The sequence below is a fragment of the Paramisgurnus dabryanus genome, chromosome 3 (genome assembly GCF_030506205.2).
Source record: "Paramisgurnus dabryanus chromosome 3, PD_genome_1.1, whole genome shotgun sequence".
Classification (NCBI taxonomy): Eukaryota; Metazoa; Chordata; class Actinopteri; order Cypriniformes; family Cobitidae; genus Paramisgurnus; species Paramisgurnus dabryanus.
In genome coordinates this window covers 21,456,751-21,471,754 of record NC_133339.1, presented here as the reverse complement: position 1 = coordinate 21,471,754, position 15,004 = coordinate 21,456,751, and the positions used below count along the sequence as shown (strand labels likewise).

The window sequence follows — 15,004 nt, the reverse complement described above, 5'->3', positions numbered from 1 at the left end:
AGTTTCCATTGCATAATAACGTCATTTGATAATGTGATCTAAAACACCAGTGTTACCTTTAAGCAATAAAAGAAATCCCTTTTATCAGTTCTTTTATACCATTTGCTTTCCAGGCTTACTGGCATATAAACATGTTACGTAGGCAGTAACACTGCCCTTTGTTTTTTTATGTAGACGTATAACAATGAGTGTCTGTCAGTAACAAGAAAGGTTTCACACGTATTACAGGTATGTCTTAGTAAGGTAAACAGGCGTGTTTTAAAGATATTGAGAGCAGGCTAAGGAAAACTAGGTGTGTCAGATGTAAACTTTGGTTGTGAGGGCACAAGAAATCCCAAATGAGACAGCAATTCTTGCACTGTGTCATCAAAAATTATTAAGAAGAAAAAAACATTAGAAAGGCAACGAAAGGATGATTTTTCTGCAAATTTTGTGTGTTGCTGGGATATTACTCCTTAACATATCAGGTGAGTTTTGCACAATTTATTAATCTTTTTTTATGTTAGTTTATGGCAATGCAATTGTTCATGTTAGTTCATCATTCATTAACATTTACATGTTAACAGTTACAAATTTTGTTGGGAAAATGTTATGAAATGACCATGAACTAAGATTAACTAGTTGTTGTGTTAGTACTGTTCATTCTTAGTTCCTGTTAGCTTATGCACTAACTAATGTTAACGCAACCAAATGTTGCCAACAACCTTATGTCTGCTATAATTTTTATTTGAATGGTTAAATAACAGATAAATCTAAAACAATTGTTAATGCAATTATAAAAACAAAAACGAACTGCTTAGAATAGTCAAGAATAAATTATTAAAATAATTACAACTAATTCAGTACAAAGATATTACATTGATTATTAAATTGCTATCACTGATGGCTTAAACTATTTTATATTTATTATTCATTTGTATATTAAAATATAGGTAGAAGTGTAATAATGAAATTATACTCATCTGTAGCTCTAAATTATAACAGATTAACCATAGATGCTGTTTTTAACCTAAGAAAATCAGAGCATCTGTCAATCACAGATCGCTACAGCTGTCTTTTCATGATTTAGGGTTGGCGCGTTAACCGCAATCCCGTATTGTACAGTGTTACTGAAAAGCCAACAGCATAGAATAACTAGCAAACCCCAAAACCGCAATGTTCTCATTTTAAGCGTTATTTTTTTTTAGCTTTAACTTCTTACACCCTGAAGCTATTTTGGGGATTTTCGCCTGGATTTGGCCTACCCAATTTCAAAAGCATCCCATACCCACATGCAGAGGTTTACATACAAAAGTTTGGTATCATTTTACAGGTAACCCTTTGAAATTACATAAAACACTGTTAAAAGTGCTCAACATGGTTGTATGTGATATCAGACCTCTAATAAACACAAAAATAAATAGGCGCTTTTTGATGTTTTTTTCTAAAGTTTTTATTTGAAAGTGTATAACTCTGGCCCTGGGTATCGCAGGTCCCTGCAGACAGTTTTGTTTGATTCCAGCAATTGTCAGCTTACAGAGGAAAAAGGAATTTTTTCTCTATCATAATGTATGCAAAAGTTATTTTACTCCAACTGAAGGGAGGAATAATACCCTTTTTGTATACAATTTCTGCCTAAGAACATTTGAAGTGCTCCCATAACCACATACAGTGGAATAAATGCAATTTCTTTATATCATTTTAAAGAAAACCCTTTGAAGTTACATAAAAAGCTGCTGTTTGTGACAAATTATGTTATTTATGTTGTTCTTCATATGATGAAACACCAAATTTTCTTTTTTATGTTGTAAACACTGTTTTTGATAGTGTATAACTCTGGTTCTGTGTGCTCTAGCAGACTGCAGACAGTTCTGGTTGTTACCAGCAGCAGACTGTAAACACCCAAAAAAAGAATGAACTCTTTAGCATGTCGCATTCAAAAGTTATTCTCATTTTACTAAAGGGTGTGAAAATACATTTTTCATATAAATATTAATTTTTTGTTTTGCACATATAATAAATAGCAAGGGATTATATATGCACACAACCAAAGAAAATGCTGTGAATGGACTCATTGTTTAGAGTAGGACCTAAAATAAAAGATGGTGTATCATTTGTGGCTATATGTGCTATCTGAGGCAGTCCACACTCAAGTTTCACATATGTTTACAAAAGACAATTTTTTACCTTATTATTCATTCAGCGATTGTTGGATATGTGTTGATATTAGAACAAAAATAACGCTGTAGCCTTATTCCTGAGAGTGAGAGCTTTCATTTGATATAAGACTTGCCCATGTTTGTCATTTTTGAAAAATATGAAATATGTAAATATTAAATGATATAATAAAATATTGGGGGGGTGATAGTGTAAATTAAGTGTAAATAACTTTCTTACAGTAAAAGATGTGTCAAAGTGATGCATATCTGCAGAAAGTAGAGACTCTAAGCTTTCAAACAGTATCTCATATGTGTTACTGGGGTCCATGACGGAGCATCAAAGATTAAAAGAATATTTTATATTAAGTCAAAATACGAAATTCTGGACCCGGGACAGGGTCCTCAGGGTTGAAGAGGTTAAAGGAACAGTATGTAGGATTGTGGCCAAAACTGGCACTGCAATCACACTGGTGGCCAATACACAAAATGACAACATAAACATCAGTTGAGGGCTGCAACTCCACTTTTTAAATGACAATATCCTGGCCAGACCACTGTTGTCAGTGATATAAATATTTGAAATGAAAATGATTTCTTAATGTTTAGTGACATATCAGGGCCATTTTATGATTAATTGATATACATTTCTTACATACTGTTCCTTTAAAGGCTTTATCTTTGTTTATCTGCAAAGTCCACACCGGGGATGCACGTTTCAGCCGATGTAACATTACCTGAACTTGACTTTCACCCGCATGCTTTTCATCAACAACAAAATCCGTGTGAAACATGGATGACCATCCTGACTTTTTAGTCTGCCTTAATAAGACTAAAAAGACATTTGGTTAATGTTATTATGGTTTGTACGTGTTTTCAAGTAACTTAAAATGTGTTAAATGAAACTGCTGACTGACCAGAAAGAAGCGCAACATTCACGTTGATATGTCGCCATAGAAACTCAAACATTATAACGATCCATTCAATTCTGCCATTAAATATTAAATCACTCCATAAATAGTGGAAACTTGTTAAACATATGCCTGAATAAGTTACATACAATCAGCAGTGTTAAAATGCTTTTGTATATCGATTTATTTTAAGATACGGTTAAGCTTACAGATACAGTACAGGTTTCATGTTAATGCCAAGTGTAAACGCAGCCAACATATCCACCCCAGTATTATATCTTAGCTATGATCCAAAAACACACTTTGTTCTTAACAATGCCTAAAAACAAAGATAGCAGGCTACACGAACCAGTTTATCTGCTTTGAATGCAAAAGCTTTGTTCAACAGAAACTCTCAATAAATCAAATTAAACCTAAACCAAAGAGCCCTGTAAATACTAAAATGTAGCTTTAAATTACTTTTATCAGTTTGATAACATAACAACTGTAATTATCTGATGTTTTTGTCTCCTTAAACAGGTTATCTCTGTCAGTTAGATGGTACGTACTATTTCAAATCATCACAAAACATCACAAAGGGAATGTTTCACATACACTTGAAGCCATTTGAATCTATGAACATTCATTTTACTTTTGTATTGAGTGAAACAAGATGATTAACCAGGAATGTGTTTTATTTTATCAGTGTGTGGCCAAGCTCCTTTGAACAACAAGATTGTTGGAGGGGTGGAAGCGACCACAGGGTCTTGGCCTTGGCAGGCCAGTATTCGGGTTACCAGCAGTGACCGTCATTTCTGTGGTGGTAGTCTCATTAATAAAGACTGGGTCTTATCTGCAGCTCACTGCTTCCAGAGGTATAAAATGCTTTAAAAAGGAAATAGTTCACCCAAGACTGAGAATTCTGTCTTTGTTTTCTGACCTCCATATTGCGGTTCAAACAAGCATCTTGCATCTGCAAAAACAAACAGGACAAAAATTAAATATTGGGTAACTTTTTACTATAAGGTTTGTTTCATTACTGTTGTTGTTAACAAAAAGCATCAACTAACATAAAGTAGGAGAGAGCGGGGTAACTTGTCACACTATTCACACAACTGTCTAACATTTACTGAGCATCATACATCTCCAAATGAAAGACGGAAGTCTTAGGGCCCTATTTTAATGATCCAAGTGCATTGTTTAAAGCGCACAGTGCAACGTCTAAATGGGCGTGTCCAAATCCACTTTTGCTAATTTAACGACGGGAAAAATGGTTTGTGCGCCAAGTGCACGGTCGAAAAGGGTTGGTCCTATTTTTAATGAGTAATGGGAGTATTTTGGGCGTAACGTGCAAAAAACCAATGACAGTCTCAGCTCTAATCCCCTTAAAAAGACAGTTGCGCTGGCGCTATGTCTAATCCCTGTTTAGATGATGGACTTTGTAAACTGAAAAACTAAGCGGAGGAAGAAGATCCCCAGTTTAAGATTTATGTTAAATATTTGTGTTGTTTTTCACTTGTATTGAAATTGTTATTTTTTTATTAAAACCTTTAAAACCCGTTTTCTTTTAGTCATGGAAGTAAAAAAGCAGGCTTTTAATTGCTTTAAATGTATGGCTATCCAATATCACCAAAAAATAATTTACAAGTATGTAAGAAAAGGTTTGTACTGTAAAAATCCTTTATTTGTAACAAACAGGAGATAAAGAATTTACAAACTGCTCTCTGCACGTTTCAGGACTCGGACAGCGTCAGTTTTTTTTAAGCATTACTTAAAAATGTTTCTCATCTAACCATATCCACAGGTACAGAGTCATCTTATACAATAAATCCGTGAGGTAGCATTTAAAAAAAAAACATTTAAAAACAGATGCATTTGTTTAAAGCAAAGTATTCATTTACTTAGCAGGCTGCAGGTGAAGCAGCTCTTTGTGCCTTCTAACGTTTCATAATCGGTCCTCATTTATGTCCAAGAGACTCAATAATAATCTTTTACATTCAATCTTTAATCTTTCACATTTAAAAGCGTATTTGTGCTGCTGCGCATTCATGTACCTTGTGATAAGCAAACCCGCGTTGTCGTCCCGTTTATAGGCACATATTACTAATGCGCACTTTAAATAACAAAAAAACATATTGCGCCATTGACTTTAGACTTTAGACCAGGTTTTTGTTGGTCAATGGCGTAGTCTATTTTAGTTGCCTCAAAATAGCAACGTGCCAACAATGCGCCTGAACACACCTCATTTTCAGACCAGAACGCCCATGGGTGCAAAAGGGGGCACAAATGCATTTGCTATTTAAACAACGTGACACTAAATGTGAAAAAGATAATTGCACAGGGTGGAAACTAGCAAAAGACACTTGCGTCGCGCATTGCGCTGCATTGCGCCGGGTGTAAGATAGAGCCCATAGGCACGGGCATACATGTTGTATTTATTACATTTTCATATCTTATTTCATTACGAGTTATAGACCGTTGAATAGAGAATATTCACTTGTGACAATTTGCCCCATTGGCGGGTAAATTGTCACACTGGATTATCCAAAAAGAAAAACACTACATAATTGTGATTATTGATTCTAATTTTTAAATTCAAACCAGAACTGGAAATATTAAATTAATCCTGGGTTATTTTTGTTCTAAACCCTGCTTTTAATCCTAAATTAAGGATCGTTTCACACTTGTAATTTAGAACCAGGATTATCCCTGAATTTAATCACCTAAAAAAAGGTTTTGAAACCCCCGCATTGCGGTGCCAAATGCAAGCAGTGTGAAACGAAGCAGGGTAAGACATTTAAAGGTTCTGCAGACATGAGAAGAGATACAACAGTATAGCTTGAGACAGATATGCCGTTGGCTTTTTGAACTACTATTATACTATACGGTGACTTCACTGCCTGCGAGAATGTAAACGCAGTTGTCTGCATAGTCATTTTATTGATTTGCATGTAAACGCACGAAAACGTTTTCTATAATAAGCATGTGACGACTTGCCCCTAACAATAAACAATATTTAGCATTTATTCTTTTTAGTTCATGTTACTTTTTTGCACTTACTAATAATTTTTAAAATCAAAAGTTTTACCAAATATTGTTTTCCAAGCAAATAAAAGAATCAATTATTGAAATTTTAAATTTGAAAATGGGATACAAAATCATCATAACGGTGTCCGACCAATATGCTATGTTTCATGAAATAAAATAACTTTGTAAAACCATACAATTTAAGTGGTAATGCCTTACTCAAAACACTGTAAAAAGTGAAAGCTGCTGTACTTAAACAACTTACTTCATTTGGTAACACTTTTTATAAACTCTCATACCTAAAATATTTAAATATTGGCGTTACCAAGTAAAGTATTTTTTGTTGATCTAACTTTTACTTTTTACAGTGTAGGGCAAAAATAAACCACACTGCAAAAAATGATGTGTTCATTTTTTACACATTGTGTGTGTCAGGCCATTTAAGGCGTTATTTCATGTTAAAATAAATAAAGTTGTGTTAAAAACAGTGATGGGAGCAACGCTTTACAAAGTAATTCCGTTACTGTAATTCCACTACTGTTTTAACACAACTTGTGTTGTCCCTTTCATTTATTTTAACATGAAATAACGCCTTAAATGGCCTGATACACACAATGTGTAAAAAATTATAAAACTTGCATCCATTTTGAAGCTTGAAGTCCTGCCTCATTGTGTCCTCAAAACTCATTGTAATTTCTTTCTGTGTAAATCAAATGGATAAAGTACAACGTAAAGTTGATGAGTCAATACTAACAGAAATTTCAGCATTGGGGGAACAACTCATGTGTACATATTCCTGTACACTGATAAAAATAATCAATCTTTGTTTATCCGACTTTGTTTAGCATCAGCTCCAGTGCAAGTTATATATCCGTCACTTTGGGATGTCAGACCTTATCAGGCTCAAACCCAAATGCAGTAACTAAAACAGTAAGTCAAGTCATCACCCATTCCAGCTACAATGCAAATACCGAAAGCAACGACATAGCTCTCCTAAAGCTCTCGTCTTCTGTGACTTTCACCAATTACATACGGCCTGTCTGTCTGGCTGCTAGTGGTAGCACAATTGATGCAGGTGCTATGACCTGGATCACTGGATGGGGAACACTCCATGCAGGAGGTGAGCAACCTTTGTTTAAAAAACACATATAAGAATCTAGTGTTGCAGTGCTTGGTGAGAAAAGTTATGACATTTGTAAACTATTTATGTCACAGATTCTTCGCTTCCAAACAAACTGCAGGAGGTACAGATACCGATTGTGAGCAACACTGATTGTAATAAGGCTTATAGTGGTATTATTACAAGCAACATGCTGTGTGCTGGTGTTACCTCGGGGGGCAAAGATTCATGCCAGGTAAGACATCTACTGTAGGACATTTGCTCATAGTTGTTCACTGTGTAGTGGCAGAGATGTAAAATTTTAAGTGACTTATTATGCAGGGAGACTCTGGAGGTCCAATGGTCTATAAGAACGACTCCCTGTGGATTCAGTCTGGAATTGTGAGTTTCGGGAGAAGTTGCGCTCAAGCCGACTATCCTGGTGTGTACACCAGAGTGTCTCAATACCAGTCTTGGATCAACAATTACATAAGCAGCAGTCAGCCTGGATTTGTCCAATTTGCTGCAACTGGTGGTTCATCTAACCTTCACCACTATCTTCCTCACACATTCTTCATCTTACTGTATCTCTTTTTGTAAAATTGTACAAGAAGAGAACACAGATGACGGAGGAGAGTTTGTGCACTCCTATAAATAAGTGAAGGTTTTAATCTTGTTGTTTATTTATCTCTGTTTAAATACTAACACTGAGGCACTTTAAAACATAATATAAGCAAATGTGAGTTTATTTAAGTTTAATATTAACACAACAATTCATCTATATAGTTTTTTTTAATCACAAACACAATCTCTTTATTAATATTTTATTTCTGTGATTTAACTTATGGTGGTTATTTTGACTGACTGTGAATTTCATTTAAACCATTAAGAGCTCTATAGCCAACACAACACAAACAGTCATGTATTAACATTTACGTTTATTTCTTAATAACTTTGATCCAAAGATATTTATAAATGAGAAAGCATTTAAACATCAATAAGCAACCAAATTGCACACTGAAATAAACAAATGTATAAAGCTGTGCTTATACTGATTACATTCTGTGACGTTTTTTTTCTGTATTACTACTTAAGCACAATGATCATTTCTGTTTTAGGACTGTGTCGAGCCCATACCTAAAGTGTCAAGCCCCTACATAGAACACTAACTGCTCTCTGGTCTTATCTGGTCACACGTATAGTGTTCATTGTCGTGGACACAAATCTATTAAAAATAGGGGTTGGCACAAAATCTTTTTAAATATTTGGTTTGAAGAAGTTAAAACATACAGTAATGTTATAATAAAACATTACATATTTCTCTACAAATGTCCATTATTCTTGAATCTTACGGCCTAAGATGTAGTTCCATGTGCCACCTGACGTGTTACTGTGACTAAACTAAACTCTTGCATTTTTGCAAGAAACCAGTTTTCAGTGCATCATAACGTCATCTGATAATGTGCTACAAAACACCAAATAAATCCCTTTTTGTTCTTTTAGATACCATTTGCTTTCCAGGCTTACTGGCATATAAACATGTTACGTAGCGTAGGCAGTGAAACTGCCCTTAGTTTTTTATGTAGAAGTATTAACGAATAACAATGAGTGTCTGTCAGATAAGTAACAAATGTTTCACAAGTATTACAGGTATGTGTTGGTAAAGGTGAACAGGCGTGTTTTAAGGAGACTAAGGAAAGAATACCCTACTAGGTGTGTCAGAAGGAAACTTTAGTTGTGAGGGCACAAGAAATCCCATTGAGACAGCAGTTCTTGAACTGTGTCATCAAAAATTATTACGAAGAAAAAAACATTCGTTTAAAAAAACAAAAAGATGATTATACGCCTAATTTTGTATGTTGCTGGGATAATACTTCTTAACATGGCAGGTGAGTTTTGCACAATTTATTAATCTTTATTCATGTTAGTTAATGGCAATGCAATTGTTTATGTTAGTTCATTGTTCATTAACATTTTTGCATGTTAACAGTTACAAATTTTGTTGGAAAAATGTTATGAAATTACAAAGAACTAAGATTAACTATATTTTATGTGTAAGCACTGTTAGTTCATAGCTAATGCAATATCTACCAAATGTTGCCAACACCCTTACGTTTGCTATAATTTTTATTTGAAGGTTTAAAAAATCTAAAACAATTGTTAATGTAATTATAAAAACAAAACAAAAACAAAGTGAAGAATAGTCAAAATAATTACTAATAATAACAAATTACTACTAATAATAACTAGTGTAGTAGTAAATTTCTTATCTTGATTATTAAATTGCTGTCTGACTGGCTCAAACTATTTTATATTAATTATTTATTTGTATATTAAAAGAAATAGAAGTGCTCAAATGAAATGAAACTCATCCGTAGCTCTAAAGCATGACAGATTAACTATAGATGATGTTTTTAATCGAAGAAAATCAGAGCATTAAACTTATTTTGGATATCACTTGGGTCTCTCTAACCATGTAATCCTATATGATCCAAAAGCAAATTATGTTCTTAACAATGCCTAAAAACAAAGATTGCAGGCTACACTAACCAGTTTATCTGCTTTGTTAATGCATGCAAATGCTTTGTTCAACAGAAACTACAAATAAATCAAACCAAAACTAAAGATGACTATAAACACTGAAATGTTACTTTAAATTTAAGATCACTTTGATCAGTTTGATAACACAACAACTGAAACTATTTGTTGTTTTTCTTTCTTTAAACAGGCTGTCTCTGTCAGTTAAATGGTATGTAGCCTACTATTTCAAATGATCACAAAAAATATCACATTGAATGTTTCACATACACTGTAGGTTTAAACTCATGTGAAATAAGTTTTCATTTTACTTTTGTATTGTATTTAAGAGTGAAACAAAATGGTTAATGTGTACTAAGAAAGTAAATCTGTCGAATTGTATCATCTTTTCTTTTATCAGTGTGTGGCCAAGCTCCCTTCAACACCAAGATTGTTGGAGGGCAGAGTGTGACCACAGGGTCTTGGCCTTGGCAGGCCAGCATTCAGTTAATCGGTGGAAGTCATTTCTGTGGTGGTAGTCTCATTAATAAAGACTGGGTCTTATCGGCAGCTCACTGCTTCCAGAGGTATGAAATGCTCCAAAAATGAAATAGTTCACCCAAGACAAAGAATTTTGTCTTTGTTTCTTGACCTCAACATTGCGTTTGGGTAATGTTTTACGGCTGATTTTGTTAACATTATTTAGTTGTTAACAAAAAGTATTTACTAACATAAAGGAACAATAAACAATATTTAGCATTTATTATTTTAAGTTCATATTTTTTTTGCATTTACTACATTTTTTAAACTAAAAAATGGTAAAGGTTAACATAAGATAATGCATAAAAACAAACAGTATTCGAATCAGTGAACCTTAAAGGAACAGTATGTAGGATTGTGGCCAAAACTGGTATTGCAATCACAAAACTTGTGGCTAACACTGGTACTGCAATCACACAACTGGTGGCCAATACACAAAATGACAACATAAACATCAGTTGAGGGCTGCAACTGCACTTTTTAAATGACAATATCCTGGCCAGACCAGTCAGTGATATAAGTATTTGAAATGAAAATGATTTCTTAATGTCTAGTGACATATCAGGGCCATTTTATGATTAATTGATATAAATTTCTTACATACTGTTCCTTTAACAAAGGTTAATAAATGCTGAAAACTATAAATCACTCATTGTTATCGTACGTAATATAATGCATCGACTAATGTTAACAAATACAACCTTACTGTAAAGTGCTACGAAATATTGCTTTCCATGCAAATACAATAAGCAATTATTAAAAGCTTTTAATTTTAAAAGGGGTTACAAAATTATCATAACAGTGATCATATGACTAATGTGCTACGTTTGACGTCAGACAATACATTTGTAAAAAAGATATTAAATTTAATTGTTAATGTCTTACTAAAAACCTATATCACTGTAAAAAGTGAAATCTAAGACTTACTTCAATTGATAACACTTAAAAAAAGTTTTATGAACTTAAATGTTCTTATTTTAAATAAACATTAGAAATTACTTTTATTAGTAACACCCCAAAAAATTTAACATTTTCAACCTAAATGTTTCACTTAAATAAAAAAAAAAAAAATTAAGTAAAAAAACTTCTTATTTTTAGGCGTTACCAATTTATGTATTTTTTGGTTTATCCAAATCTGTTGACAGTGTAGGGCACAAATAAACCTCTTCATGAAACTTGCATGCATTTTGAAGCATGAAATCCTGCCCCATTGTGTCCTGAACACACAGTGTGATTTCTTTTTGTTCCCCGCAGAGGCGATTCTAGGGTTAGAGCTTTAGGGGTGCTGAGCACCCAATGAGCTCCGCTGCCACCACCCGCTCTTTTTTCCTACAGAAACCAATAATATGTCTATTGTAAAATAACTATCATTTTAACATTGGTTCAACTAACTCCAAAATAAAGATTTTTTTGGAGACCTTTCAGGCATGAAAATGGGTCAGGGGTGAAAAAGATGAGAAGAAAATTACCCCTCTAGGGTCCGGGAGCATGCTCCCCCTTAGAATTTTTTTAAAATAATATATTTTAAAGCATCAATCTGATGAGTTTTCAAATGCATTTTTTTTGCCAACCTTTTTATTTCTAATTAATGGTGAGCTAGCACATTTTTGCCATATTAAAGTCTCAGGACAAAAGGTGGGCTACACCAGCAGTGTGGGTATGGTTTTATGTGAATATACAGTGTATCGTTTTAAGCCTTTGTCAAAATGACAAATCTTTTATGCCTACAACATATGGTAGGTTTATTAATAGTTTGTTAATTTGCAGCTTTTCTTTTAACAGTCCTTTAATTGAACCATTACCTTTACTATATGTCTAAAACAAAACACTTGTGACTCCTGCACTAAGGGTTAAAAACGTTATCCCCTTCATATTAGTCTATATGTGACAAACTAAAAAAATATTTATTGTCTAGTTTGATAGTCAGACAGTTAGTGATTTCACACATAACTTACCGGTACTGGTGGTATACAGTGATATGTAGTTTGTTTTCACTCTGTTCCAAACGCCATGTTTTCATGACGACTGACCAGAAAAGACGCACGTGATGTCATGTTTACATGACTCCCGATTGTTAAAATAAGTCTCAAATTAACTATAAATCATACAATAAACTTTAACAACGGAGACACACGCATGCAACCATAGATATGTATATAAAGGCTAGATGGCTCGTCCGCGCTTATGGCCAATTGAGTGGAACGTCCGCATTTTGGCGGCCATCTTAGGACAGGGCGCTCGCTCACTCGTAGCATTGAGTTTTAATGATGCAGGTACTTTTAAATGACCATAACTTGCTTAATTTTTTACCGATTTTCAAACGGATTGGTTTGTTATAAACGTCAAAGATGTACCTATGACACTGAATATGTATACTAAAAATAAATAAAAAATTCATGAAACATGTTAAAGCATCCAGAATTATAGCCACGTTAATAACGTTTGTAAAAAAACAAACCGTTTGTAAATCCGTCAAGAATTCAGCAAGTTACGAGCATTTTAGTTGGCGTATGTCACTCACCTTCCGTCCACAGCAGCAGGGAGCAGCACTATGGCAGCACTGACCTAAGATGGCCGCCAAGTGACGACACAGCTGACTCCGCCTTGAGCCATCTAGCCTTTATATACATATCTATGCATGCAACTACCCACTGAGACGCACTGCATGCGTCTTGCGGAAGAACATGGTAACCGGCGCTACTTCTCTCCGTTTAAGTCTATGGACGAGTCACCCAGGTACTGTACTACTCCGCAGCGCGCGGGTACCCGCCGGACTAAAATAATCCGAAAATAAACACTTATTATACGTTTACCATGGTGATTCAGTATAAGACAAAAACACGGCTTGAAAGATTGATTCGTGATGTACTCGCTCATTATAAACAGAACGTAAACATTTTGTAAGATTTGAACAAAAAAGTTGCATCACAACATTTTTAACTGATTCTCACTCTGCGTGTGTTTCGCGCTCGGGCTAAGCGATGCAGGTACAGAGAAGTAAAAGAAGAGGATGACACCATTTGCTAAGCGGGGAGGTTTTCATTTTCTACCTTATTATTCATTTTAAACCACAAAATACGGAGTATGTTTTGGACATTATTTAACCTGGTCAAAGAAGAACGAACATTTTAGAATAATTAAATTTCTTGCCCCAAGTTTTAGGGGTGCTGAGCTCATTTTTAGGGGTGCTGAAGCACCCCTAAAAAGGGGCTAGCCTCGCTCATGGTTCCCCGGTAGAAAGAAAATCGCATGCAATACTGACAGAATTTTTAGCATTGGGCGAACAACTCCTGTGTGTGCAACACATATTGCTGTACATTGATAAAAATAACCTAACTTTGTTTATCTGACTTTGTTTATCCTCAGCTATGGTGCATCTAGTATTGCCGTCTCTTTGGGACGTCAGACCTTAACAGGCTCAAACCCAGATGCAATAACTAAGACAGTAAGTCAAGTCATCACCCATTCCAGCTACAACTCAAATACTGAAAACAACGACATAGCTCTCGTAAAGCTCTCATCTTCTGTGACTTTCACCAATTACATACGGCCCGTCTGTCTGGCTGCTAGTGGAAGCACACTTGATGCAGGTGCTAAGACCTGGATCACAGGATGGGGAAAACTCCATGCAGGAGGTGAGCAACCTTTGCTTAAAAAACACCAAGATTCTTGTGTTGTAGTGTTTGAAATTATGACATTTTGAAAAAAAAATGTATATCACAGATTCTTCGCTTCCAAACACACTGCAGGAGGTACAGATACCGATTGTGAACAACACTGATTGTAATAAGGCTTATGGTATAATTACAAGCAACATGCTGTGTGCTGGTTTTACCTCGGGGGGCAAAGATTCGTGTCAGGTAAGACATCTACTGTAGGACATTTGCTCATAGTTGTTCACTGTGTAGTGGCAGAGATGTTAAATGTTAAGTGGTTTATTATGCAGGGAGATTCTGGAGGTCCAATGGTCTATAAGAACGACTCCCTATGGATTCAGTCTGGAATTGTGAGTTTCGGGAAAAGCTGCGCTGCAGCCGGCTTTCCTGGTGTGTACACCAGAGTGTCTCAATACCAGTCTTGGATCAACAATTACATAAGCAGCGATCAGCCTGGATTTGTCCAAATTTCTGCAACTGGTGGTTCATCTAACCTTCACCACTATCTTCCTCACACATTATTCATCTTCTCACTTTATCTCTTTTTGTAAAATTGTACAAGAAGAGAATACAGATAAGGGAGGAGAATTTGCACTCCTATAAATGTGAAGGTTTTACAAGTGACGTTTTAATCTGGTCGTTTATTCATCTTTGTTACATACCAATACTGAGGCACTTTAAAACATAATTATAGACAAATGTGAGTTTATGAAGTTTAACATTAACACAACAATTTATCTACATTTTTTTTATCACAAACACAGTCTCTTTATTAACATTTTATTTCTGTGATTTAACTTGTGGTGGTTATTTTGACTGACTGTGAATTTCATTTAAACCATTAAGAGCTCTATAGCCCACACAACACAAGATCCACTGCAAATGCACACCAGTCATGTATTAACATTTACTTTTATGTGTTAATTATTTTGATCCAAAGAGATTTATAAATGAGAAAGCATTTAACTAACAATAAGCAACCAAATTGCACACTGAAATAAATAAAAAAGTATAAAGCTGTGCTTACAGTTTTTCTCAATTGCTTTGGCCCAATTCTCAAATGAAAATTTTATTTTCCAAAACAATAAGATCAGATCTCTAAACAATTAGCTTATTGTTCACATCAGATTGGAATTTCTT

The 15,004-nt window shown here is 34.6% G+C and overlaps 1 protein-coding gene across 1 annotated transcript; it reads left to right on the top strand.

Moving 5' to 3' along the window:
- The first annotated feature begins 287 nt into the window (after positions 1–287).
- On the top strand, positions 288–14,415 carry LOC135769158 (transmembrane protease serine 9-like). Its single transcript, XM_073814116.1, has 13 exons — positions 288–467; positions 3,566–3,586; positions 3,732–3,900; positions 6,898–7,172; positions 7,268–7,407; positions 7,494–7,747; positions 8,270–8,273; positions 8,986–9,040; positions 9,880–9,900; positions 10,090–10,255; positions 13,575–13,843; positions 13,932–14,068; positions 14,155–14,415. Exons 1-13 carry the CDS (start codon positions 413–415, stop codon positions 14,413–14,415), a joined length of 1,827 nt encoding a protein of 608 aa, XP_073670217.1. The 5' UTR covers positions 288–412.
- Positions 14,416–15,004: the final 589 nt, after the last annotated feature.

Bases quoted from the DNA above. Each gene is read 5' to 3' on its own strand.
- LOC135769158 (XM_073814116.1), top strand. From the start codon at position 413: ATGATTTTTCTGCAAATTTTGTGTGTTGCTGGGATATTACTCCTTAAC. The intron at 468-3,565 runs GTGAGTTTTGCA...CTCCTTAAACAG, and splicing joins ATTACTCCTTAACATATCAG to GTTATCTCTGTCAGTTAGAT. The intron at 14,069-14,154 runs GTAAGACATCTA...TTTATTATGCAG, and splicing joins GGGGCAAAGATTCGTGTCAG to GGAGATTCTGGAGGTCCAAT.